This window comes from Pelodiscus sinensis, chromosome 2 (genome assembly GCF_052426305.1).
Source record: "Pelodiscus sinensis isolate ZL-2025 chromosome 2, ASM5242630v1, whole genome shotgun sequence".
NCBI classification, from domain to species: domain Eukaryota; kingdom Metazoa; phylum Chordata; order Testudines; family Trionychidae; genus Pelodiscus; species Pelodiscus sinensis.
Window position 1 is genome coordinate 175,821,736 of NC_143053.1, and position 24,087 is coordinate 175,845,822.

The following is a 24,087-nucleotide window of genomic DNA, read 5'->3' on the forward strand; positions in this document are numbered from 1 at the left end:
TTGTGTGAGGTACATTTCAAATGTATTTATTTTTTATCATCATAGGAATTCTACATCTGGCTTCTGGAGTGGTTGATTTACTTCAATATTATTTCCCAGAATCTTTTGATCGTCTTCCTAGGGATTCTGGTCTCTTTGATGGACCTAAACCTACTGTCTTAGAGTCTTGTAGTGTTAGTGACCTGGCAATTTTACTGAGAGGCAACAAAAGAAAAACACAGCCAATTGAATTTGGAGCACATCAGGTTTGTTTTTCTTTTTTCTGTATGCATTTTGTATAGAGGGGTGTTTATTTCCTTTTTTGGGGGTGGGTGGATATTTTTTTGTTGTGTAGCTGAATGTAATGGCACAATCTACTTTTCTTGGCTGCCTGCAATATTATTTTGGTATTCATATTGCTCCCTGGTAATTCCTGAATGTATACATTGTGCCTGTGTCTACACTGGGCCACTTATTCCGGAAAAACAGCTGCTTTTCTGGAATAAGCTGCGAGCTGTCTATACTGGCCCTTGAATTTCTGGAAAAGCAACGATGCTCTACTGTACAAAATCAGCTGCTATTCCGGAAAAACTATTCTGCTCCCGCTCGGGCATAACTCCTTATTCCGGAACACTGTTCGGGAAAAGGGCCAGTGTAGACAGCCATGTAGTCTTTTCTGGAAAAGCGCGTCTACATTGGCCACAGACACTTTTCCGGAAAAAGGGCTTTTCCGGAAAAGCAGCCTGCCAATGTAGACGCTCCTTTTCCGGAAAAACTGAAAACGGAATAGTATTCCATTTTAAGCAGTTCCGGAAATTCATGCCAGTGTAGACACAGCCTGTATGTTTATCTTTCCCATTTCTGCCTCAGAACCTGTTTTAAAAATAGTATATTTGACTCTCTCCTTGAAACTTCTGTTCAGTTCTGCCCCGCTTTTCATTCTGATTTTTCTCTGCCAAGTCTCCATATGTCTTCTAACAATAGGTAGCATGTCACTGTTCTGGCAGCCAGAAAGCAGTTCAGCAACCTTTTTTCTGGAATGTGCTGAAATTAGCACAGTCTTAATACCGGTTGAACCTCTAAAATCTGTGACTCTCTGGTCTGGCAACATCTGTGGTCCGGTAGGATCATGGATACTGCTAGACCAGAGAGCCCCAGCTGCCCAGTTTCAGAAGTGCAGCCAGAGCTGGCACAGTGGGGAGCACAGCCATGGCCAGGACTGGTGACAAGGGGCGCAGCCTCAACTCGGGCTAGAGGCAGAAGGGCTGGCAGCTAGGCCTGCCGTCCGGGCTGGTGTGGTGGGGGAAGCAGTCCTGGCCAGAGCTGGCGGGGCGGGGGAGGGGAAGGAGGCTGGAGGCAGCGGCAGGCAGTAGGGAGTGTAGCCAGGGCCAGGAGCAGAGCCCCTGCGCCTGGTTAGGAAGCCTTGACCTCCCCTTGTCCAGCAAACTCTGTGGTTCAGGATCATTCAGGTCCCAAGTGTGCCAGACAAGGGAGATTCAACCTGTCCTGCATTGATACCTACTGTAGTTTACCTCTGAGAGAACTTTGCATTGCAATAACTAAATGCTTATATTCCATACTCTAAATGAATTATGTTCTGTCTTTTTTATTTCTGTGTCACTAATGCATTAATGTTCTGGCAGGTGATATTAGTAGCAAATGAAATGGTGAAGGATAAGATTCCAGAGGAACTTAGTTTAGCACTTGTGCTAACAATTTATGAAGCAAAGGGCTTGGAATTTGATGATGTCCTCCTTTACAACTTTTTCACAGATTCCGAGGTATTTAATAGCATTTTGTTTTCTGGTTTTTCTTCTTCGCTGTTGGTCTAACTGTTGTAGAATACACAGTTTTCTGTAGAGATAGTCAGCTCCACTGCAGAGTAGTACTCAGGGATCATGGGTAAGCAGATTGAGCTGCTGCTCTTCCATCCCTACAAGGGTTGCTTGCATCTTCTTTTATTGTGGCTTATTTCTGGTATGTGTTTATACTCATTTTAATATTTTTCTTATGATATGAGCTGGGTTCAGGAAGGTGATGGTGGTCAGTAGTATAAGCTGAGCAGTGGTTCTAAATCAGGGGTACACTGAGGTTTTCCAGGGGATGCGTCACCTTATTTGGAGATTTGTCTAGATTTTTAACAGGCTACTTAAAAAGCACTAGCAGAGTCAGAACAAATGAACAGTTCATACAGACGATGACTTGTTTATACTGTTCTATAGACTATGCACTGAAATGTAAGCACGATATTTGTTCCAATTGATTATTTTATAATTATATGGTAAAAATGAGAAGGTAAGCCATTTTTCAGTAATAGCATGCTTATGTTTGATTTTGTAAGCAAGGCATTAAGTAAAGTGTAATTTGGGGTATGAAAAAGTTGAGAACCACTGGGCTAAAGCTAGGTATACCGTGCACTGCTTGAGCTTTTTAACATAGCTCTGCTAATATCCATCCGTCTTGATGAGTTATCTTGCTGTCATTTTTCCACTGTTGTGAATCAAGAGGAATGCTGTTGACTACAACAGTTAAAACAGTATAAGTGAGAGGAGAATCAGCCCCTGGATCTTTAGCAGCCATAAGTCAACTCTCTCTCTTTAAGAAAAACACCAGAGAACTGTCTATGTGGTCGCTTTGCTCTGACCACAAAAGTCTAGTCAAAGTTTAGGATGCATCCTATTCAACAACGCAGAATTTGGATACAGATGTTCACAGGGAAGCACTGTTTCATTAACTGACTTTTCCAAGTAGGTCTCCAGTTTTGAGTTATGATCATGGGGGGAAAAAAAGTAATTGTCCAGGAGGCTTTTTTGCACTCAGGGAACAAAATGATTGATTTGAAAATTATAGTTGGCAAGAAATTCAGTAATACCTCTTCCTCCCGCCTTCTCCCCCTTAAAGGTTTGTAAATTTGGTTATTCAAAGCTGTGACTGCAACGGAAACATGACTTCGTTGACTGTATATCTCTTTCAACTCGGTTTGCTTGACTTTTTCAGTTTTGTGCCACAAATTTTGACAGTATTAAAACAATTTTTAATTTAATGAGGGATGCAACAATTTAAAAGTAACGGAAAAGATGGAATTCACTAAAGATTTTAGTTGAGAATTATATATGATATTTGTACAAATTAACACGCCAATCCACAACTTTTACAATGTAGATTGATGTACTCAAATTGCTGTGTGTTTGTGTTTTTTAAAATATATGTTGGTACATCTGTCCAGCAACATTATTTTGAAACAATTAGTGTTATTTCGAAATAGCTTAGTCCGTGTCTACATTACAAGCAGTTATTTTGAAATATTTAAATACTGTTAAGCTGGAGGACTTCTTACTTCAATTCCTGTAATCCTCATTGTAGGAGGAGTAAGGGAACTCAGAGGGAAGGGTGCTCTATTTCAAAATAAGTGCTGTGTAGAAGCTCCCAATTTCGAAATAAGCTATTTTGAAATAAGCTACGCAATTGATGTAGCTCAGTTTGCATAGCTATTTTGAGTTAAGCCCTGCTGTATAGATGTACCCTATATGTATGTGTGTAGACACTGGTATGCAGTAGATTCAGCTAATCTGAAATCTTTGTTTCTTAAATTATAGGCTTACAAAGAGTGGAAGATCATTTCTTCTTTTACCCCGCCCTCTGATTCACTAGAGGAGAACAAGATGATGATTGAAACACCTTTAGAGAAAAATATTTCTATTCAAAGTAGATCTCCTGTGCTTAATCCAGAAATGTACAAGGTGATATGTTCTGTTTTTTATTTTTGTAACACATTGCTTGGAGATCGAAAACACACATTAAACTTTATAAGCAAAAGCTCAAAGTTCGAGACTTCCTAGTAAACTTTGATTTAGCATTATGATGTGTAACTGTCCTTCCAGTCAGTATAATAACATTACCCAATGGATCCATCAGTATTTTTTCTTTTTTTAATTTCTGGCTCTTACTGAACATATAATTTTGATTTGCTTTGTTCTTAAGAGGATTTAGAAGATAGTATGTTTTTGAACATATTGCAGTTGGGAGGGTAAAGATCTTAAATATTTAACTCTTATTTGTAGAATAAGAGTTCTTATGGCTTAAAAAATGAATTAAGAGTTAGGGACCAATTGACCTCTAATTCACTGCTTTTAGTATCAGACCAGAACACAAATGAGGGGTACAGTAGTAAACCAAAACCTTAAATACCATATTTTTCAAAATTGTGAGAGAAATTGCCTGTTTAATTTGACTTGAAATATCCATACATAGATAGTTTAAAAAAAATAGTGACTTCATTTATAAATGTTTTTTAGACATGAAACTGACTCTTTGTATGTGAAACTTCATATATGGAAATGCACACAAGTTAAATGCAAAATTGCACATGATTTTTGCTGGCATAATTAATGTTTACAATGGCTTTCTTTAAAATATTTTAGTTTAAATAATTAAGTATATATGTATTTATAACAGTCCTTTTACCAATATACTCGTATTTCCAGCACATATCATGTTATTTGTGTTATTAATCACGTTATTTAGATGCTCAACGGAGAGCTGAAGCAACTTTATACTGCCATTACAAGAGCCAGAGTCAATCTTTGGATCTTTGATGAAAACAGTGACAAGCGGGCTCCAGCTTTTAAGTATTTTATCAAAAGGGAGTTTGTTCAGGTTGTCAAAATAGACGAAAACAAAGGTAAAAGCCACATCAAAACTTTTTGAGAAATGTCTGAGAACAAGACAATCTACTAATGTTTGTTGGTTGAAGAGAGATTAAAAAGACTTTTCAGCTTAGAAAAGAGGAGACCAAAGGGGGATATGATACAGGTCTATAAAATCATGACTGGTATGGAAAAAGTGAATAAGGAAAAGTGATTTACTTATTACCACAATAAAAGAACTTGGGGTCACCAAATGAAATGAATAGGCAGTAGGTTTAAAACAAACAAAAGGAAGTTTTTCGTCATTCAGCGCACAGTCAACCCGTGGAATTCCTTGCCAGAGGATGTGGTGAAGGCTAGAACTGTAACAGGGTTTAAAAAAGAGCTAGATACATTCATGGAGGTTAGGTCCATCAATGGCTATTAGCCAAGATGGGTAGGAATGGTATCCCTAGCCTCTGTTTCTCTGGAGGTGGATGATGGGGGGGAAATCATGTGAGGATTATCTGTTGTGCTTCTTCCTTCTGGGGCATCTGGTACTGGCCGCTGCCGGTAGACAGGATACTGGGCTAGATGGACCTGGTGATCTCCAGACCCTTACTAAAGAGAATGTGGAAGTAATGATGTTAAAATATGATGAGCAGAGAAAGGAACAAGAAATGTATATCAATACTTTAATGGAAATGGAGATGTAAAATGGTTTCATGGTTAGCCTTTAAAAGGCTAAAAGTGGGGAGTTGTAGAAGCTGTAGAAGCTATTTTATGTTTAGCTAGAAGCCATCTTGTATAACAGAAACCATTTCAGCTTTTTGTCTTTGCACGTAGGCCAGAGTGAACTTTCTATCACCCCATGCGCCAGGCCAAGACAGATGTGCTATTGGAATGTGTTAATTGGGCTGGTTCAGAGAGGAGAGGTACTCCCTTGTACCTGTCCGCCATCTTGTTGATAAGGCTTTGTTTTTCCTAGTTTAATTGATTATTTCTGTAATTGGATGCCCTGACGTCAGACTGTTTGGTTAAGGGTATAAAGATACTAGGATTGATTGTATTAAGCAGCTTTACTGGGCCCGACTTTGCTGGGACCACGTTTGGCTCACTTTGCTTTACTGATCAATAAAGCAATCAGTTGTTGGCCGCCTAAACAGAGAGGAGCGTGTTTTTGCTTCGACAATTTGGAGGTTCCACCGAGATTCCTAATGCGCCGCTTGCCTGTGTGGATGGACCGGCACTCCGCTTCCAAACCTCTCAGAGCGCTCAATAGAAGGTAAAGGGGATACCTGTTACGAAATCTCCTGGTAAGGGCTTGGGATTTGGAGTGACGGCCGGCCATTGGGGTAAGGGGGGCTACGGAATTCAATTTTGTGGAGCGGCTAACATTTTGTTTGTCTGTGTCTGTCTTTGTCTATTAGGCCTGTCTTATGTGTCACAGTTCCAAAAGGGCACACCGGTCTCTCTAGTGAGGCAGCCATGCGCTGGACCCTCTGTGTTCGGATGCTAAAAGCTGGTGTGGTGCCATTACACTCTCTCGGCACACGGAACTGTGGGGAAGCTTTGTTGTCTCTCTCTGTTATTTGTGGGCGTAGTACTGACCTCTGAGGCTAACCCCAGGCCATAGTACCCCATTCCGCCAGGCTGTCTCCAGGCGCCAGGACGTGGTGTTCTGCCGGGCTGGGACGGGTGCCGGAAACCCCTGCGAGGCAGGTGGACCTTGAGTCCAGTGCCCCGCAACAAAAGGGGGGGTGGACCAGTGCGAGCAGGTGGATTTCTCTTAATTCGGTGACTCGCAGAAGGTGTAAGCAGGCGGACTTTTAGTTCGGTGCCTTACAGAATCTGTTTAAGCGCGCGCAGAAAATGGGGGTAGGTCAGTCTACAGGAATTCCAGTTTCTTCTAAGGACAGTCCGGCTTTCTTTATGTATACCCGCTATGGGAAAAATACTTGCAAGTTTTTAAATAAGTGGAATTTGTATACTCAAATTGACTCTAAATTGCAATTCCCATTGAAAGGGACTTTTGATGTAACTAAAATTTTACATTTAAGGGAGACTCTTGAGGGTCGTGGAGCGAAAACTCCCGATCTGCAATGGTCTGCCTATCTACCATGGTATGAAGAAACTTTTAAAAGGCAAAAGGAATCTCAATTAAGAAGCTTCAAATATACTCAGGAAAAACACACTCCTCTCTGTTTAGGCGGCTAACAACTGATTGCTTTATTGATCAGTAAAGCAAAGTGAGCCAAACGTGGTCCCAGCAAAGTTGGGCCCAGTAAAGCTGCTTAATACAATCAATCCTAGTATCTTTATACCCTTAACCAAACAGTCTGACGTCAGGGCATCCAATTACAGAAATAATCAATTAAACTAGGAGAAAAAAAGCCTTATCAACAAGATGGCGGACAGGTACAAGGGAGTACCTCTCCTCTCTGAACCAGCCCAATTAACACATTCCAATAGCACATCTGTCTTGGCCTGGCGCATGGGGTGATAGAAAGTTCACTCTGGCTTACGTGCAAAGACAAAAAGCTGAAATGGTTTCTGTTATACAAGATGGCTTCTAGCTAAACATAAAATAGCTTCTACAGCTTCTACAGAATGGTATCCCTAGCCTCTGTTTCTCTGGAGGTGGATGATGGGGGGAAATCATGTGAGGATTATCTGTTGTGCTTCTTCCCTCTGGGGCATCTGGTATTGGCCACTGCCAGTAGACAGGATACTGGGCTAGATGGACCTTTGCTCTGACCCAGTATGGCCGTTCTTATGTTTGTTTTTAAACGTATTAATATCCCCATATCCTTAGCAAATATTTCTAGATTTTAAATTATAATATTAAAATAATATAAAGAATGGGGGGGGGCTGCCTATCTTTAGTGTTGTGCTTTTAAGAATAAAAGAGTTTTTACTTGGTCCTTCCACATTCCATTTGACTTCAGTGAGAGTTTTGCTTGTTTCAGTTCATCTCTAAAATATCTGCAGTGTTTCAGACATTATTTTCCTTGAGTGTGAAGCTGTGGAACTAACCCATAAACACCATGAATGTGGATTATGAAAAACTTTCTCAATTAAATCAATCTTGTTAGCACATGAAGGTATCTATTTATAAGGTGACTCCAATCTTTGTTGCCTGTGTAGTAATAAAATTTTTTAGAGGCCATTTAAAATAAAACTTGAATTGCTAATTTTAATGTAAAGAAAAAATCTAATTTTGTGTTATCAGTTGATCATAAATCATGGGATTTTGGATACATTATCACCCTTTGACAGTATCTCAAAACTAAGGATTAAGTATCTTATATCACACTACTAACCTAAAATAACTCTCTTCCCTCTTCACCACCATCCAGATCTGGATGATAGCATGTTTGTTAAAACTTCAACCTCAGAAGAATGGATTGCACAAGGAGAATACTATGCTAAACATCAGTGTTGGAAGGTAAAGTCATATGTTTGTTGGAAGGTAAAGTCATATGTTTGTATGAGAGAGGTTATGTTGTGTCCGTTCTGAGACCCTGTTCTCTTTGTACCCGTAACACTCACTTTAGAATCGCTTGGTTGTTTTACAGTGACAAAAGTTAGTCAGTTGGAAGTTGTGACTATGAACCATTTAAAATTCTATTTTGGCCCCAGCCCCGACTCAGACCTGCAAGGATGGGGAAGGGGTGCCTGTCTTGCCACACTTGGCCCAGAACTGCATGATGGGGAAAGATGCCTTTTCTTCACCCCAAATCCCTCAGTCCAGCCTCACCTTATCACTTGCAGCCCAGTTGGAGCCCTCACGCCCCAACCCTTGGCCTCAGCCCCAGGATTGAGCTCCCCCTTCCCCCCACTCAGAACTAGGGATCTGAAAGTGTAACTGTGTACTTGAAGCAACAGCATGGGAAGTGCGGGTGTAGGGATAACATATTAATGTATTGAAAATGATTCCCCCAAATGGAAGTGACTCCCCATAATTTGTTCCCCACAACTTATTAAAGTGTTTAGATTTATTATTAATTCTTCTTCTACTACTTCTACTACTACTTCTACTACTAATTAAATGTTTAGAAACATTATATTCTAAAGGGGCAATAATAATAATAAATTAGGTCATGTAACTTAGAACTGTTAAGAATATAATCCTATGTAGCCAGAAACAGCCCCCCCCCCCCGTGTCCCAGGGCATGCTCAAGCTTGTGCAAGGGGCTGCTTGAAAGCCGGAACTCATGCCCCACCCACCCCCCTTGATGCTGCTGCCTCTGTAGGAGGCAGCAAGGGGGTCAGGCAATTCTGTGGAGCCAGCATGCATGGAGAGTCAGCTTAAAAGCTGGCTATCCACATGTATGCACTCCCTCTCTTCCCCCTCCTCTTTGCTGCCTCTGGTACAGAGGCAGCAAGGGGAGGTGCATGTAGTCCTTAGGATTAACCGACAAGCCCAGGTAACACAAAACAAATTTTGGTTTTGAATAAACCATACTACACCTTCATATTTTTGGCCCCACTCTATAAGCATGTCTTTTTCATGCATCTTTGGGCAACAAATTGTTGTTTTAATCTACAATAAACAAGTGGAAACAAAGTATGTGTTCTAATATAGTTGCATATTTTAGAACTGTTTAGAGCAGTAATATGTAGTTTTGAAATCTATAACAAAATACTACAAGCATTATGGATGTCAGTGTGTAGTTAAATGATTAACCAATAATCCTGTTTGAGGCAGCAAGTGGAGGAGGGAGGTGGGAGCCAGTGACTTTCTCCCGCCTACAAATCTCTCTCTTGTTTGCCCCCACTGGTTGTGCAGCTCGCCTTAGTCACTTAGCATCTGGCTTTTAAGCCTTTCTCTCATAGGGCAGCCTTCCCCCTTCATTAACAAGCAGAGGAATGGTGACCACAAGGATGATCAAAGTGAGCGCTCAGCTAAGGAGGCCTTTGGCACACACTCCCACACAGTCTTTGACATACCACATTGTAAACTTTAAGCAAACTGAAAGAAAACCCAGACAGACTAACAAGCTTGCCCATCCATGCCAAGAATTAAGCTTGATTCTTCAGCAAAGGATCTCCCTCTCAGATTTTCCCATTGTTGTCCTAGGACATCATTGGTATAGAAACTGTATATGGAGACAAATAGTCCACATTCTGTGATTTTTTTTTTTTTTTTCATCCTAGAGTGATATAATTAAATAAGTGGGGGTTTTTAGGCAATACCTTCTAAAGCTTTGTTTGAATTGCTTTGTGCATACTTTAAATGATGGTGAACCAGCTTCGAGTCTCCAACAGAACATATTGCCCATATATGTTTTGAAAAACCCATTGTTTCATGTGATGTTCAGTTTTTACATCCCTATTGTTAAAAATATTCTTCTGACTTTGACCCATGACGGTGCAGGGAAATATGCAAGGAAACATTTACTGACTTCACTAATGGGGCTAGTTCCTTGTAACATACGAGTTAACCGTTTAGAGTTAGAAGTAATTAAAGTACTCATATGCCATCCCTCCCCTTCCTCCAGTTACTTTGCTGATGGTAATGTTTCCTTTGAAGTCACCGTACAATGAAATAGAATACTTTTTTTAAGCAAGCAAGTTGTTTCCCCAAATAAATTGTATGAATGTGTGATAAGCTCTAAGGGACGCAAGCATGCATATGTGTGTATGTAATTTGCTATCTAATTTCAGGTGGCAGCCAAATGTTACCAAAAAGGAGGAGCAATTGAGAAGGAAAAATTAGCCTTGGCGCATGATGCAGTACTTAATGTACAATCAAAGAAAAGTAGCCCCAAGTGAGTGATGAAATGTAACTGAATTTATTAGTAGTGTTTCGTGGAAAATATGGGGAACAAAGTGTTTTGTTGATGGAACTGCTGGTATTCCAGACTTGTGAGAAATACTGTAAAATTGGATTAATTGTGCATATGTGATCCTGTTGGATTTTTGTTTTAAATAGGGAAAAACAGATGGACTATATGTACCTGGCTAAGACCTATTTGGAATGTGGAGAGCCAAAACTGTCCCTGAAATGTCTAATTTATGCAAAAGAATTTCAGCTTTGTGCAGAACTATGTGAAAAATTAGGAAAGGTACTAAAATCCTCTTTCTACTGCTACACTCAGCATTTAATGATGTTTGTCTTTTTATGGGGGTTTTAGGTGTGTGTGTGTGTGGGGGGGGGGATTTTAAACATAATCCCAGAGAGAGTGTTTTAACATGTATTTGTTGCATCATTTTAGTATTGGTAAGCTGAGTGGACCACTGGTATACTCATCAGTAATGTACGGTTCTTTCAAGTAGATTGTTAAAGAACATACATTACAGAAATAAGAGGAGGAAAGATGCGATGGCTCAGACTCTGCATTAACAGATTAGGTTTCTCTAACATTCCTCCAATGCCAAACAGTAATTCTTGCTTTGCTTTTATTGGTGTTTTTAAATTGGAAACCTTTAGCTTCATATGGTCAAGTGAGTGAAGGAAGAAGAATTTAGTGTTGTTCAATAATTGACTAAGACTGAAATTATTACTTGACACTGTCATTCAGGTGATGTGGGCTTCAGCAATTATTGTGCCAAGTGGACATTTTCTGCCTGAACTGATTAAACAATAACAGTGTATTCATAATGTAGACTTATACAAGTGATTATCATTTACAGTTTAAACTCTGAAATTTGGCCTCATCCATTTGCTGAAGAAGTGCAGAAACAACTCAAATTGTGTGATGGAATAATGCACACCCAAAGGAAAACCAGATTGCAATTCTGATAGCTCAGTAATTTTTAAAAAAACTGCATTGTGGCCAGTGTTCCCTGTAAGCTGAGCGCTTGGGCAGCCACCCAGGAGAGATCCAAATGCTACCCGGTTGATTAGCAGGGCACCCACAGTGAACAAACCTGACATGTGTTTCTATTGGTGGTGCTCATCTGCACGCAGGACTGGATTAAGTCCTTTAGAGGCCCTAAGCATTGAAAAGATTATGGTGCCCTAATAATTCTAATGTTAATTATTTTAATACAATTTATAATTATAACCCTAAATCTAATTTAACAGTATGTGGATAGGAATAGTTATGAATAGAAGGTCATAGATAATGGGCTGCATCAGTTTCTCTTCCCTAGTATGGATAAACATACTATGTATTTCTGTCGGTATTCAAATATTGAGATGACTGCATTATTAATAAGAGTTATTGTGGTGTAGATAAAAGATGCTGCGACTTTCTATAAAAGAAGCCAGTGCTACCGAGATGCATCCAGGTGTTACGAACAAATCCAGGAATTTGATCTTGCACTTAAAATGTGTTGCCATGAGGAGCTGTATGAGGAAGCAGCTATTTTAGTGAAAAGGTATGTTCGTAAAGGGGATTCTGCAGAGGAAAATGTCTATTTTCATATTCTGCATGACATAACATGAAATCTTATGTTACGTACTTTGGAAATAACACTTGTACTTGGGAACGGGATTTTTTTAAGAATAGCATTTACCAAACATCTAGAAATAGTTTTGGTTCAAAACTGGAAGTATTAATATTATTTTTGCTTTGTTTTAAATGAGCCTTGCGAAATCATCCACGCGATTTTACTGTTCCAGGCACAAAATCAGTTCCTTCACTCTTACCATGCAAAAAAAAGATAATGAAAAGACAATGATGATTTACTTACCTGTCAAAAAACATTACTTTGCCCTAGGTGAGTGGGCGAGAAGACTTTTGCGAGGTTGAAGTTTTGCTGTGGAACAAGTTTACTAATTACTGACATTATATAACTGTAATTAGCCATTAGTTGAATGTCAGAGCTAATGTTAAAAAAGGTACCTTAATCTGCCACTTAGAAGCAACAAATGGGAGAGGGATTTATCTACCATACTATGACACATCTTTATTCTGTTAATCATAAAATGATCAGTGTAAGCTTTTGTCTATAGTTACCAAGTTTGAATTCTGAAAAATATTTGATATGGTCTGGGTCTTAGGGTACGTCTAGACTACCGCGTTTTGTCGACGGAAGTTTTGTCGACAGATAGTGTCCAGACACATTGAGTTCTGTCGACAAAGCAAGCTGCTTTGTCGACAGAACTCCGTAGTCTGGACGCAGTGTTACAGGCAATAACACCTTCTGTCAACAGAGTTCTGTCGACAGAAGGTGTTATGCCTCGTAAAATGAGGTATACCAGCGTCGACAAAACTGCTGAGTTCTGTCGACGTTATGTCGACAGAACTCAGCAGTAGTGTAGATGCTGGTATAGTTTTGTCGACAAAAGTCCACTTTTGTCGACAAAACTAGGTAGTCTAGACACACCCTTAGTCCCACAATTCTGACTGTTCATGTAACAGATTCAAAATTATCCTATGTATCTTAAGAGTTCATACACTCGTGTTTTGAATGACTTTAATCTAATTTCATCATTTTTAAAGCAATATTTAGGAAGACCCACTGATGTTCTGAGTTTCTAATCTGACTCTCAATTAAAATTTTAGTCATTGTATTTCAGGCAGTTTTAAATGATGATGAAACATTTTGTGGATCTTTTAAAGTGTTGTGATTTTTTTTTTCCATATCTCAGAGACTTCTCCATCATTATGTACAACATTTAAAGTGTGTTTTGAGAGGACCTGACTGGCATAGACAATATTCAACATTGTGTAATCTTTAAAAAAAAATGCTCTATTGTATCTGTTTTATTTTATATAGGATAATAAGATGACGCTGATGTATTTTTATTCCAGATATGAAAAGATACTAAGGATGAAAAGGCAACCGGTTTCCAAACTCTCATACTCTGCCAATCAGTTTTATTTGGAGGCAGCTGCAAAGTACTTGCGTGAAAACAAAACCAAGGAAATGATGGCGGCCCTCTCCAATCTTGACACCGAGGACCAGCTTGTGTTCTTAAAATCACGTAAATGCTTGGCCCAAGCAGCAGACCTGTTGAAGAGGGAGGGCCGAGAAGAAGAGGCTGCTAAGCTGATGAAACAGCATGGGTTTGTGTTGGAGGCAGCCAAGCTCACTGCCAAAAAGGAATTTCGAGCATCATGTCTGCTTGCTGCAGTCCGTTTTAGCTTATCTGGCTATTCAGAATTGGAAGACAGGGACACCATCCTGGAAGAAGCCTTAGAGCTTTGTAAGCAAACAAATCAAAAATCCTGCATTGCTGAGGCAATTTTTCTTCAGGGAGTTCTGAATAAAGACTTTAAAAAGCTTGAAGAGGCCTTCTATAAGTTCTCACCTTTGAATCATTTTGCTGGTGTGGTGGAAGCTCTCTTTGAATCAACCCGCTGTGAGCCACAATGCCAGGACATTTTTTTTCTGGCACCTTGCGGCATAGAGGCCCTTCTGAAGCTGGTCAGAGCTCTCCAAAAAGCAACCACCAATGCTGAGAAAGAAATGGTCAGGTCATGTTTTGAATATTTTGGGATTTTGCGAACAGACGGTAGCAGTGTTTGCCAGGTGTCCCAAAATGAAGCTGGACGTATTCTTCAATTCTTGCCAGATAATCCTAGTCTAAAAGAGAAGAAAACTAAAGATCACTTCTCTGTAGGCATGGAAGAGGTGAAGTCTGCACTGAATAAGCACTTCCTAAGCAGGCTGTGTTCAATTACATGCAGTATACTTGAGCAAAGTTACCCTGACATATGTATGAAATTCATTGTAGGCTTGAAGTGTGAGGATCAGGCTTGTAAAGACTTCCATAGACCTTTGTTACGTCATGAGGCAAAATCTATACTTCAGTCTAAAGTGCATCTGGCTGCAATTAATGGACTGTTGTTAGAGGCCAAAAGAGTATTCCCTAAAGAGCTGTTGTATGAATTTAAGGACATTGATGAAATTTTGACTGCAGATAAGTACACATTATGCAAATCCCTACTAGATTTCGTATTCCCTAAACATTTCCATCTGAGAGTGATGTCCGAAAACCCGAAGGCATGCAAAGATATCTTGGGACTTATTTATCGGTTTTCTAAGCCCTGCAGGACGGTGTTGAAGGAGTACATCATATTTCAGTTTAAAAGTGAAAATGCCATCAACAGAAGAGAATCAACCGACTTGTGGCTCAGGGCAATGCAAGTTTTCATCTTGTCTTCCAGTTACCCTGAAGAATTTGAGAAGCTTCTTGCTAAGGAGGAAGACGATTATAACAAAGAACTAAAGTTATCAGAAACTAAAAAGTATGAAAAGAGTGAAAGAGGCAGAGGAGGAAGACACAAAGGCCTAGATGGCAGATATGGCATGTTGATACCTCACAAGAATTCTGAAAATGCCGAAAACACACATTTGTGTTTCATTCGACTTCTTGAAAATTCACTAGACTGCCTTTATGTTTACAGAAACCCAGAAGACTGTAAAAGGATGTTTTTCCGTTTTATGAATGTGCTTGTGAAGAAATGCATTGAACCTCTGATTCCTAGCATAGGTAATACAGTGATGTTGCTGGAATTCCAGTATATTCTCTGTTGTGCTGTCCTGATGCGCCTCTGCAAGAACATTACTCTGTGTCTTCCAAAAAGTTACATCGCTCTTTTTCATTACTGGGAGTTTTTGTTCAGGAAAAGCCAGAACAAAGAGGTTAGAGATACGTTTTCCATTATACAAGAGTATAAATCGAAGGACACAAATGAGGCTATAAAGGTGTTCAAATTTCATCTCCTTTATGTTGCAGAAGTCTTGTGCGGCGCTAAAAACAGAAATTTCAATGTTCTTCTTGATACTTTTGAGGACCCTGATTTCATTACTTCAGGGGAAGCAGAGCGTGCAGTGGTGCTGTGCTTAGTAATGATAGTGAATGCTGACCAGGTGCTTCGACCTAGATGTAAATCCCTTCTGCATGAACACTTCCCTGAAATCAAGGCAAAGTTGATAAATATGAAAAAAGAGTGTCCATCTAAAGTGCCTGAGAGACTGGTTAAGATTGTGGAACGAGTGAACGAGGCTGTAAATGTAAGAAAAATAGCAGAAGGCCTGCAGGAGCTACTGATTGAACGGGATGAGGAGTACTTAGTTGACTGCCATTGGAAGTGGGAAACGATGTATACCAAAGGAGCAAGTATACGGGGCATCTTTTATGAGCAAGTAAACCTAGACCGATTTGAGTCCTATTTGGAACCTTTGGAATATTTTGAGGAGCCAGAAATGGAACGTGAAATGGATTTCTACGTGGAAGAGAGAGAGGATCCTCTAACAGCTATAGCATCCATGAAGCAGCAGAAACAGCAGCAGAAAGCTCATGCTAAGCAGAAATTGCGGCGTTTGTTTCTTTTAGCCTATTGTTGTATAATATGGAAGAGGAACTCATGTTCTCGAAGAGATCCCATTGGGATGGAAATGAAAGAATTGGTATCCGGAATCTTTAAAAAAGCTGATATTGACCAAACACAATGTGACCTCTGTGGAGTCAAATTTATTCAGGGTCCTGAAAACTACTTTATCCACACAGAAGACTTTGAGAGAGAAGCTTCTGAAGCCATGACCCCAACAGAGACTGATCAGGGAGAAAAGGAGAGTATGGAAAGGAGAGAAACCGTGGTGGCGAATGAGACTTATGTAAAGCACAAAAACCTGGATGAGCATAGAAATAAATACACTGCCTACCAGAATTATTTTGAATTTTTTAAAAAAGTTGTGGATCCAAAAATACATGAAGGGTTAGATATAGTGGACACAATTGAACAAAATGCTTGGATCAAAAGTCACTTGATATTTAAAGAACATTCCAATGTGGTACAAAAAAAAATTCAAGAGAACATTAAGAAGATTTCTGATATAGTAGAGGATGTCTATAAGAGAAAGGCTTGGGCTGATGGTAAGACTTTTTGTTATGTTGCATGTGATGCCATCTCATCGTTGCTTGTAGGTTGTATGGTCTTGTATTTTAGGTTCCTCCATCACTTGCATAATGTGACATGTCACTGAGGAAAATGTGTTCTTCAGCAATGAAGGATAAATGTGGGAGTGTCTGTGAGTACTTTTGTGCAGCTGTAATAATGTAAGCCTTGATTTCTGTGCCTCCGCTTTTGACACACAAAAATGCATTAAAATTAAGGATGCTGTTAATGATCATATTTTATTTGTTTCAATTTTGTATTAAACACACACAGAAAAATATTTAAAAATGAGCAGCCTAATAGGGTCTCACGTTCAGCTCTTTTATTAGTCTTTTTTTTCTATTTTAGATAGAGCGTCAGGTGCTACTGTCATACTTCTGTGTCGTTTTCTAACTAGCCTGAAGTGAACTCCTGGAAACACCTCTCAGGTGTTATGTCTACACTGAGAAGTTTTAAGTATCAGAGAGGTAGCCATGTTAGTCTGAATCTGCATAAGCAGCGAGAAGTCCTGTGGCATCTTATAGACAAACAGATTTATTGGAGCATAAGCTTTTGCTATGCATCTGATGAAGTGGGTCTTTGCCCATGAATGCTTATGCTCTAATAAATCTGTTAGTCTAAAAGGTGCTACAGGACTTCTCGTTGAGAAGTTTTAGGAATTCTTCAGCTCCCCTAGTGCTAGCAAGATGGGAGCACTGATGTAAGGGTAATGTTCAGATTATACTGTGCATTGGGTAAGAACATCTGCCAGTTAGACCATATCTATAGTTACCACGTTGGCGTTCACTCTTCTAGCATTCGATTTAGTGCGTCTAGTAAAGACCCACTAAATCGAATGCTGAGGGCACCGCCCGCCAGCACCAGTACTCTTCAATTTGTGAGGAGTAAGGGAAGTAGATGAGCACATTTGCTCCCATGGACCTCCCGCTGTGGAGGTGGTGCCAAGCTCAGTGTAGCATCCATCAATTCCAGTTATGTTATTTACATAGCTGGAGTTGCGTACCTTAAGGCAACTTTCTGGATTTAGTAAAATCCTGGCCTTAGTCTACGCTTGCACCCTCAACATGGCTAGCATTGATGCCGCTAAACTGGTGCTGGACCCAGTGGTAGGAGCATTACTAAAGATCCTCTGTGTGGACAAGGCAAAAAAAAATAATGCTAACCGTGGCCAAACAGGAGTTGAATTAATTTACGTATCTTAACATTTGTATCAACAGTTGTTCCTTTTTTGTTTCATATGTATTTGGTGTTTCGACCTGGCAAGGAAAAAAAAAATTTGTAAAAAGTGAGTGGATGATCTAGGAACAGAATACAATGAGCTAACTACTCCTAGGAAAAGCTAGCACCTACACCAAATGCTGCCATTAACTTTAGACTACCCTTTAAAAGTGTCATGACAGTTCATCTACCATTTTATAATATCCACTTACCTAAGGTGATTGATAATTACACTCACCCATCCAAAAAAACCCTCCCTATTTGCTATGGTGAATAGAATTTGGCAAGGCTGTGTCATAAGCCTTTGTTCATCAGTGTTTTATATAAGTATTATGTTACCCCTCCTAGGGAAATGTTCTACAATTTGCATTGACTATTTGATTAGTCGATAAGGCACCTTCACCTTTGAAATGTAGCCATAGTCCTAGGGCTGTTACTGCACTTCAAAGGTGAAAGAGCTGTGTGGAGCCCAGGGTCAGCTGGGGACTTCCCCACTGACCCTGGGCTCTACGCAGCACTGCCACTTTGAAATGCAGTGGCGTCAGGCTGCACGCAGTGCTTCAAAGTGGTAGTGCTGCATGGAACATAGGGTCAGCAGGGGAGACCCCAGCGGATCCCGGGCTCCGTGTGGTGCTGCCATTTGAAACACTGCATGCAGCCTAAGGACACCCCAGCTGGCACACAGCATTTCAAAGTGGCAGCGCCACATGGAGCCCAGGGTCTGGCCTCAAGCTCCAGGAGGTGCTGCTGCTTTGAAGTACCCTTTTCTCCTCCACTCTCCCCCTGCTTCTTTCTGATAGAAGCAGCAAGGGGGGAGGAGCGATTAGTCGACAGGCTATCCAATAAGCATTTGCTTATCAGATATTCAACTAGTCCTTCACATCTCTAGATCCCACTCAGTCGGTTTAGATTAACCTAATGTTTAACCAGTTATCTGATTTACTAGGTTTTTTTATATCCCTTATTTCTATATACAGACAAAGATGTAAAGTGTATAAAGTCAATTTATTATACACGTCAGCTTGCCTCAAGTTGCCGACTTTTAATTTAGAACAAATTGTTCACTGTTTCAAGGGTATTTTTTATATTTACTAAATATTAAACGTAATATACACAGTCTTCCCAATAGCGCAAAGATGAATTGCTTATGCATTGGAAATACAAACATCTCTCACTGCTGCGGATTTTGGCTGACAGATGTCAAAGAATTTTTCCCTTGCAGGAAAGCATTAGACAGAACCAGAGGGAAGCTGAAGATTTCACTTTAATTTGGGAGTCCTTTATTTCAAGTACAAAAGTCTTGGTTGGTTAGTGGACCCCAACATATTATGACTTCTGTTTTAACATAATTAAATAGTCAGAAGGCCACATCATCAGCTAGTGTAAGTCACCTCCACTGAAATCAACACAGCTTTTGGGAACATATGCCAAACCTATCCTTTATTTGTCTAAAGTTATCTGCCAACTAAAGTACTTTTGTTCCTAAACATTCAGATTATTATGATGCTGCTAATTATTTGCATACTTAATTGTTAATGGTAGATTTAGCTTCAGTATCTCAGTGCTTGCTGTCTTTGTTTTTCCATCCTGGAAGAAACTGTACTTACAAGTTTATAATTTGCTTCTGAAGCTTTTGTTTTGTGTTGTTTTTTGTCTTCTTTTAAAATGTTTTTGTTAAGTCTGTAATGTTACAGTTCATTCAAAAAATACAACAATACATCTGCACTATACTGAGCCTAGAGTTTTAGGTGATTGAGGAGTGTATTCAAGAAATCTTCTCTTGTGCCCTGCACAGAACTAGCCATTATGTTGGTGGGGAGTTCAAGCTCAGTGCATGGCATTTTTGAAAGGGATCTGGTGTCTGTGACCCACCCCTCCCCCATCTGCCTCTGTCCAGCAGAGTTGTTTGATTCAGAGAAGAGTGCATGCTATATCCTCTGACATGATGGTATCTCTCATGCAGCATGTACATCTGGAAGCCCCCAGAAATTCTTGTTGATGCAGGCAAAATCCTTCCTAGAGTTTTCAGTGCAGCTTTGCTCTGTGACACCTTTTCTTTAGTGTGGCTGTCTTGCTAAGTCCCTCTCCAGTCCTCCGATTATGCTTATTATCTTAGTATGTTTAACAGTTATTATCTCTTTCAGCTGAAGAAATAATGGCCAAGCCTGTAAATAGTTTATCCGATAATCTTGATAATGCTCGTAAGTGGCTGAAGAACACTGAGTCACATATGGTAAAGGAGGAAGAAGGTATGTCATCAAATTGTGCAAGTCTTTCTAATCCACAGAAATTATATGGTAATATTTTAATTTGTATGGTGAGATATGCAACATATAGGGTTTCTTTGAGGTCTACCATTATTGCAAAGCCAAAGAGGACCGAGGCGGCTGTATATGCAGATAGCTGAGAGTCAAGTGTGTTGTACAGAATAGGCAAATAACTTGGAAAAGGGAAGGGAAATAAAACCTTTTCCACCAAAAACTAAGGAACTGATTTCTCAGAACTTTACAGCATCAGTTCATTTTTGTCTGGTATCCCAAAGTTTTTAGACCAGTGGTTTTTAATAGAAGTGACCTTTTTAATTTTTTTAACATATTCTCTTTTCATCTGGATACAGGCAAAAGAAAGATAAGTCAAAGGAAAACAAAAAGATCCCTACATGTAAAATATTTTTTCTCTAAAATGTTGTGTGTGTATCTTAACCCATCACAATATTTAAGCATAAGATTAACGTTAAGTGTGGAAGTGTTTCTAGTAACTTCCTTGGGTGTATTTGGTGCTTAACATGAAGCATGCATTTAAGTGTTTGATTAGGACCATAATAATTGAGAGAGGACACAATATCCAATAAAAAAGCTTATTGCATGTTGTGTTTTTTCTAATCTAAAACTGTGGTTTTAAAGACAAGTGATTTTGATCACAATAATGTACCACATTATCCTCTCTCAGTACAAAGAAAGATAGTTAAAAACATAGTGTGTGAGCGAGCTTTTAGCTCTACAAACAGCATTAAAGTCACTGGCGAAATGCTTACGGATGCCCAACAGTTGTAAAATTGGGTCCTGAGTGTCTGTCAAACATTTTGCAGGAGCAATCCAAGAGAGAAATAAAAACTTTGACCATGCACATTTAGCCATTAAGGCTTGCTCTTTTGTTCGGATCAAAATTTAATAAAAGAAAATCACTTTATTAAAAAGAAATAATGAATAATAACTTTTGCTGAAAACTTGTTAATTTTAAGTCTTCAATGCAAGAGGTACTTTCAAGTCACAGAGAGACTGAAATGTTAGTACAAAGAAATTACTTGTGACAGGTTCATTGGTTAAAGCTAACGGGTCTACTTAAGAAAAGTAATTATTTTAACACTCCAGTTAAGGTGTTTTTATTCTTAATTTGCTATAAAAATGTAAATATTCAAGAGGAACATCCTGAGAAACTATTGATTTCAGAGACACTTTGACTTCCTTCTTCCCCTCCATATTTTGCTTTAGTAGTGGTATTTCATTAAACTTGATTTTTGTTTATTTGGTTGCATTTTTTTTACCACCTAAAACTCTAGTTCATCATCAATTTGTCCTTATTCTGCAAAGCACTTCAGCATTATTGAAGTCAGTTGGTCTTAAGCACATTGTTCAAGTTTGGTACCACACTCTGCTTGAGTACATTTTTGAACTGGGGCCCAAATAAGAAAAGGCGTGTGGGGTATAAGTCTTTTTTGGGGGGGGGGAAGAGTTATGCCTTTAGGAAAAGAAAATATCAATCTTATACCCTTTATACCCTTTTTCTGTAACTTGTTGTTCTTTACATAGGTTTTGCCGATGATAAAGACTTTGAAAATGAAGGAGAGGATGAATTGGCAGCTTTTGAAGAGTTAATCCCTAAAAAGTCTTCAAGAAAAAAAGGAAAACGCAGAAAATAATAATTTGGAAAATATGCAGATGGCTACCCTACCCTGTGCCACAGTAATTTAGGAATAAAATTGTTAAGTTTCAAAAGAAAAAAACATAATGGGATAGGGTCAGCAATGGGGAGGATATGGAAACAATACCAGCAAAGATTTTTACTATTAATTGTTTTTAATCATTTATTGTAGGGGAACAATTATCTACCTGCTTGTAATTATTTTATAAATATATGTATTTTAAAAATTGTGACAGGACAAACTTGACGCAGAACCAAGTGGGGAACTCAGATGTGACAAACGCCAGCATGTCAGTTAGGCCATGTCTACACTAGTGAGCTTACAGCGGCTCTATACCAACTGGAGAGAGCTGTCCTGTCAGCATAACTAAACCGCCTCCAATGAGCGGCAGTAGCTATGTTGGTTGGAGGCATCTCCCACCAACATACCGCTGTCCACACTTTTCTGTCAGCATAACTTGCACTGCTCTGAGGGGGTATATATTCCATATTCCTGAGCAACATAAGTTCTACCGAGAAAAGTGCTAGCGTAGACTTGGCTTTACTAATTTGAACTGAGCCCAGTGGAAAGATTAGCACTTTTCTGCCTCCACTCAGGGGTGTTTCCCAACACATTCCTTTTCCTGCTTTTAATTTTCATCTCTACCATCCTGCTGAGCTGGAACACTCATGGGGAGAAAGATTTTATTTTTTCTTCTTCTGGAGGATTTTAATACTTTTTGGACTGTCAATACAGCTTGTCCCTGGGGGGCATGGTTTCAAATAGCCAGTACGAACTAGCCAGCTACTGAGCAATCCTATGTTTGGAGCAACTTAAATCTCCTTGGGGGTACTCACAGTATCTCCTCTATTAATTCCAGTGACAGGAATGGTGAATACAAAGCTTTATAAATGCATTAATGTTTGTGTATTATTACCACTGTGTACATCTCAAGTAGATCTAGACAAGAAGTCTCTTTTTCTAATTGTTCTCGGTGTGATTATGCTCTGTACATATCAAAGAATATATTTCCTTAAAGTTAGACAGACTGTTTATACTTTTTATTTGTTTTGTAGGTTCAACTTGCCAAAAAAAAATCTTGCTGTGTAGATTAACATTTTATAAAGCCAACAAGGTTAATATTATAGCCTGGTGTGGTCTCATTTTTTTAGATTACTGTGCAAGGGCTGTTTAGGGGTGCTCACATGCAAAAGAGCTGTGAGATTTGGTCCCAAGTACTGAATATGTACTCACAACCACAGCACTTTGAATGTTCAGATCTCCATTATATATTCTTAGGACTTTTTTTTTTAATTTTTAATGAGTGTTTTACTAAGTGGCTGAGATGCTACGTTTTTAAAAGATTGCTATTTTGTTTTCACATATCAAATTGTTTTAATAGTTACCAGACCTATCGAGAAATTTGGGGTCCTGAGACTTCATGTTCACAAAAGCCCACTCATTTCACTTTGTTTACATAGATATTTGCTTTTTTTGGGAGGGGTGTAGCTGCTGTTCTCCGGGGCCCAATTGTCCTTCTCTTTCTCCATTGTCTGTCCTAGTATTTACCAAAGAAATTTTCTGCTGGTCTCCTAGGCTCATTGCCTTGGAATTTGGATGCATTGCACTGATAAAAGCAAAACATCAAGGTGGACCTGTGCAATATGGGCAGCAATAATAGCCATTCATCAAATATCAACTGTCCCATCCATCACAGGAAGAAAAAATTATTCTCCAATGGCATTGTAAATGTGGTCTATGAAATGAGAGGATTAGTCTTATTTGGGGGGGCTTTCCCCAAGATGGTGTCCACCTCACAGTTGGCATTTTGGGAATGGTCATGAAAACTGTTCTATTCACTGGGGTGAGGAGACCTCAGCAATAGAATTGGGGAAAAAAAACCTGTTTGTCGTAGCCCATACTCTGTACTCTTTCTTTAGCTTTCAGGGCTGTAAATCTGGTTAGTGCAAATGCACAGCTAGTGCCCTTAAGAATGTTTTTGTTTTCTTAGTTCTCCTGTCCCTGCCAAACAGATAGGAATGTTTACATAGGATTTGCAGTGTTTCTATAATACAGTGCTGTGTTTAAATGCTGTGTTTAATTTGAGTCAATAAGAAAAGTAAGATTATCAGTAACTTTCTTGGCTATTTTCCACTTCCTTGCATGTTGAAATTTCAGACAGTTTTTTTTTTTTTTTACTATCTATTTTAAGAATTAGTTTTTTGTTGTTAATTGTAAACTATTAATATACTGGAGGGTCATGCTGACCCTACTCCAAGGTCACTCCAACTGTTTAAATTCTTGACTTTGTTAGCCAGACAGGTTTTGTATTTTAATTACATTTTGCATTTGAAAAGCCCTTTACTTCAATAGTTTTATTACATATGTAGTGGTCTTCGTGTCAATGAAAAAGTCAGCCATTCAGGTGTGTCTTCCCATTGAAAGTATTAAAAACATGAAATTACGATAACAGATCAAAAAATTGAACAACTCTAGCAATAAACAGACTTCAAAGCCAAATCTAGGCCTTCATCCATGGTACACTTCTTTGTGCAGAGACTTC

At 39.2% G+C, this 24,087-nt stretch overlaps 1 protein-coding gene across 3 annotated transcripts in view; it reads left to right on the forward strand.

Moving 5' to 3' along the window:
* The window catches only part of TRANK1 (tetratricopeptide repeat and ankyrin repeat containing 1), a 72,405-nt gene extending 49,736 nt beyond the window's left edge, over nucleotides 1-22,669 (forward strand). For all 3 annotated transcript variants that reach the window (XM_089776564.1, XM_089776562.1, XM_089776563.1), the window contains 11 exons: nucleotides 46-245; nucleotides 1,623-1,760; nucleotides 3,576-3,719; nucleotides 4,504-4,660; nucleotides 7,964-8,052; nucleotides 10,275-10,378; nucleotides 10,543-10,675; nucleotides 11,788-11,933; nucleotides 13,313-16,383; nucleotides 19,768-19,872; nucleotides 21,433-22,669. In XM_089776564.1, coding sequence (XP_089632690.1) covers nucleotides 46-245; nucleotides 1,623-1,760; nucleotides 3,576-3,719; nucleotides 4,504-4,660; nucleotides 7,964-8,052; nucleotides 10,275-10,378; nucleotides 10,543-10,675; nucleotides 11,788-11,933; nucleotides 13,313-16,383; nucleotides 19,768-19,872; nucleotides 21,433-21,542 — 4,397 coding nt within the window. In that variant the 3' untranslated portion in view covers nucleotides 21,543-22,669. The remainder of the gene's footprint in view (nucleotides 1-45; nucleotides 246-1,622; nucleotides 1,761-3,575; nucleotides 3,720-4,503; nucleotides 4,661-7,963; nucleotides 8,053-10,274; nucleotides 10,379-10,542; nucleotides 10,676-11,787; nucleotides 11,934-13,312; nucleotides 16,384-19,767; nucleotides 19,873-21,432) is intronic.
* Nucleotides 22,670-24,087: the final 1,418 nt, after the last annotated feature.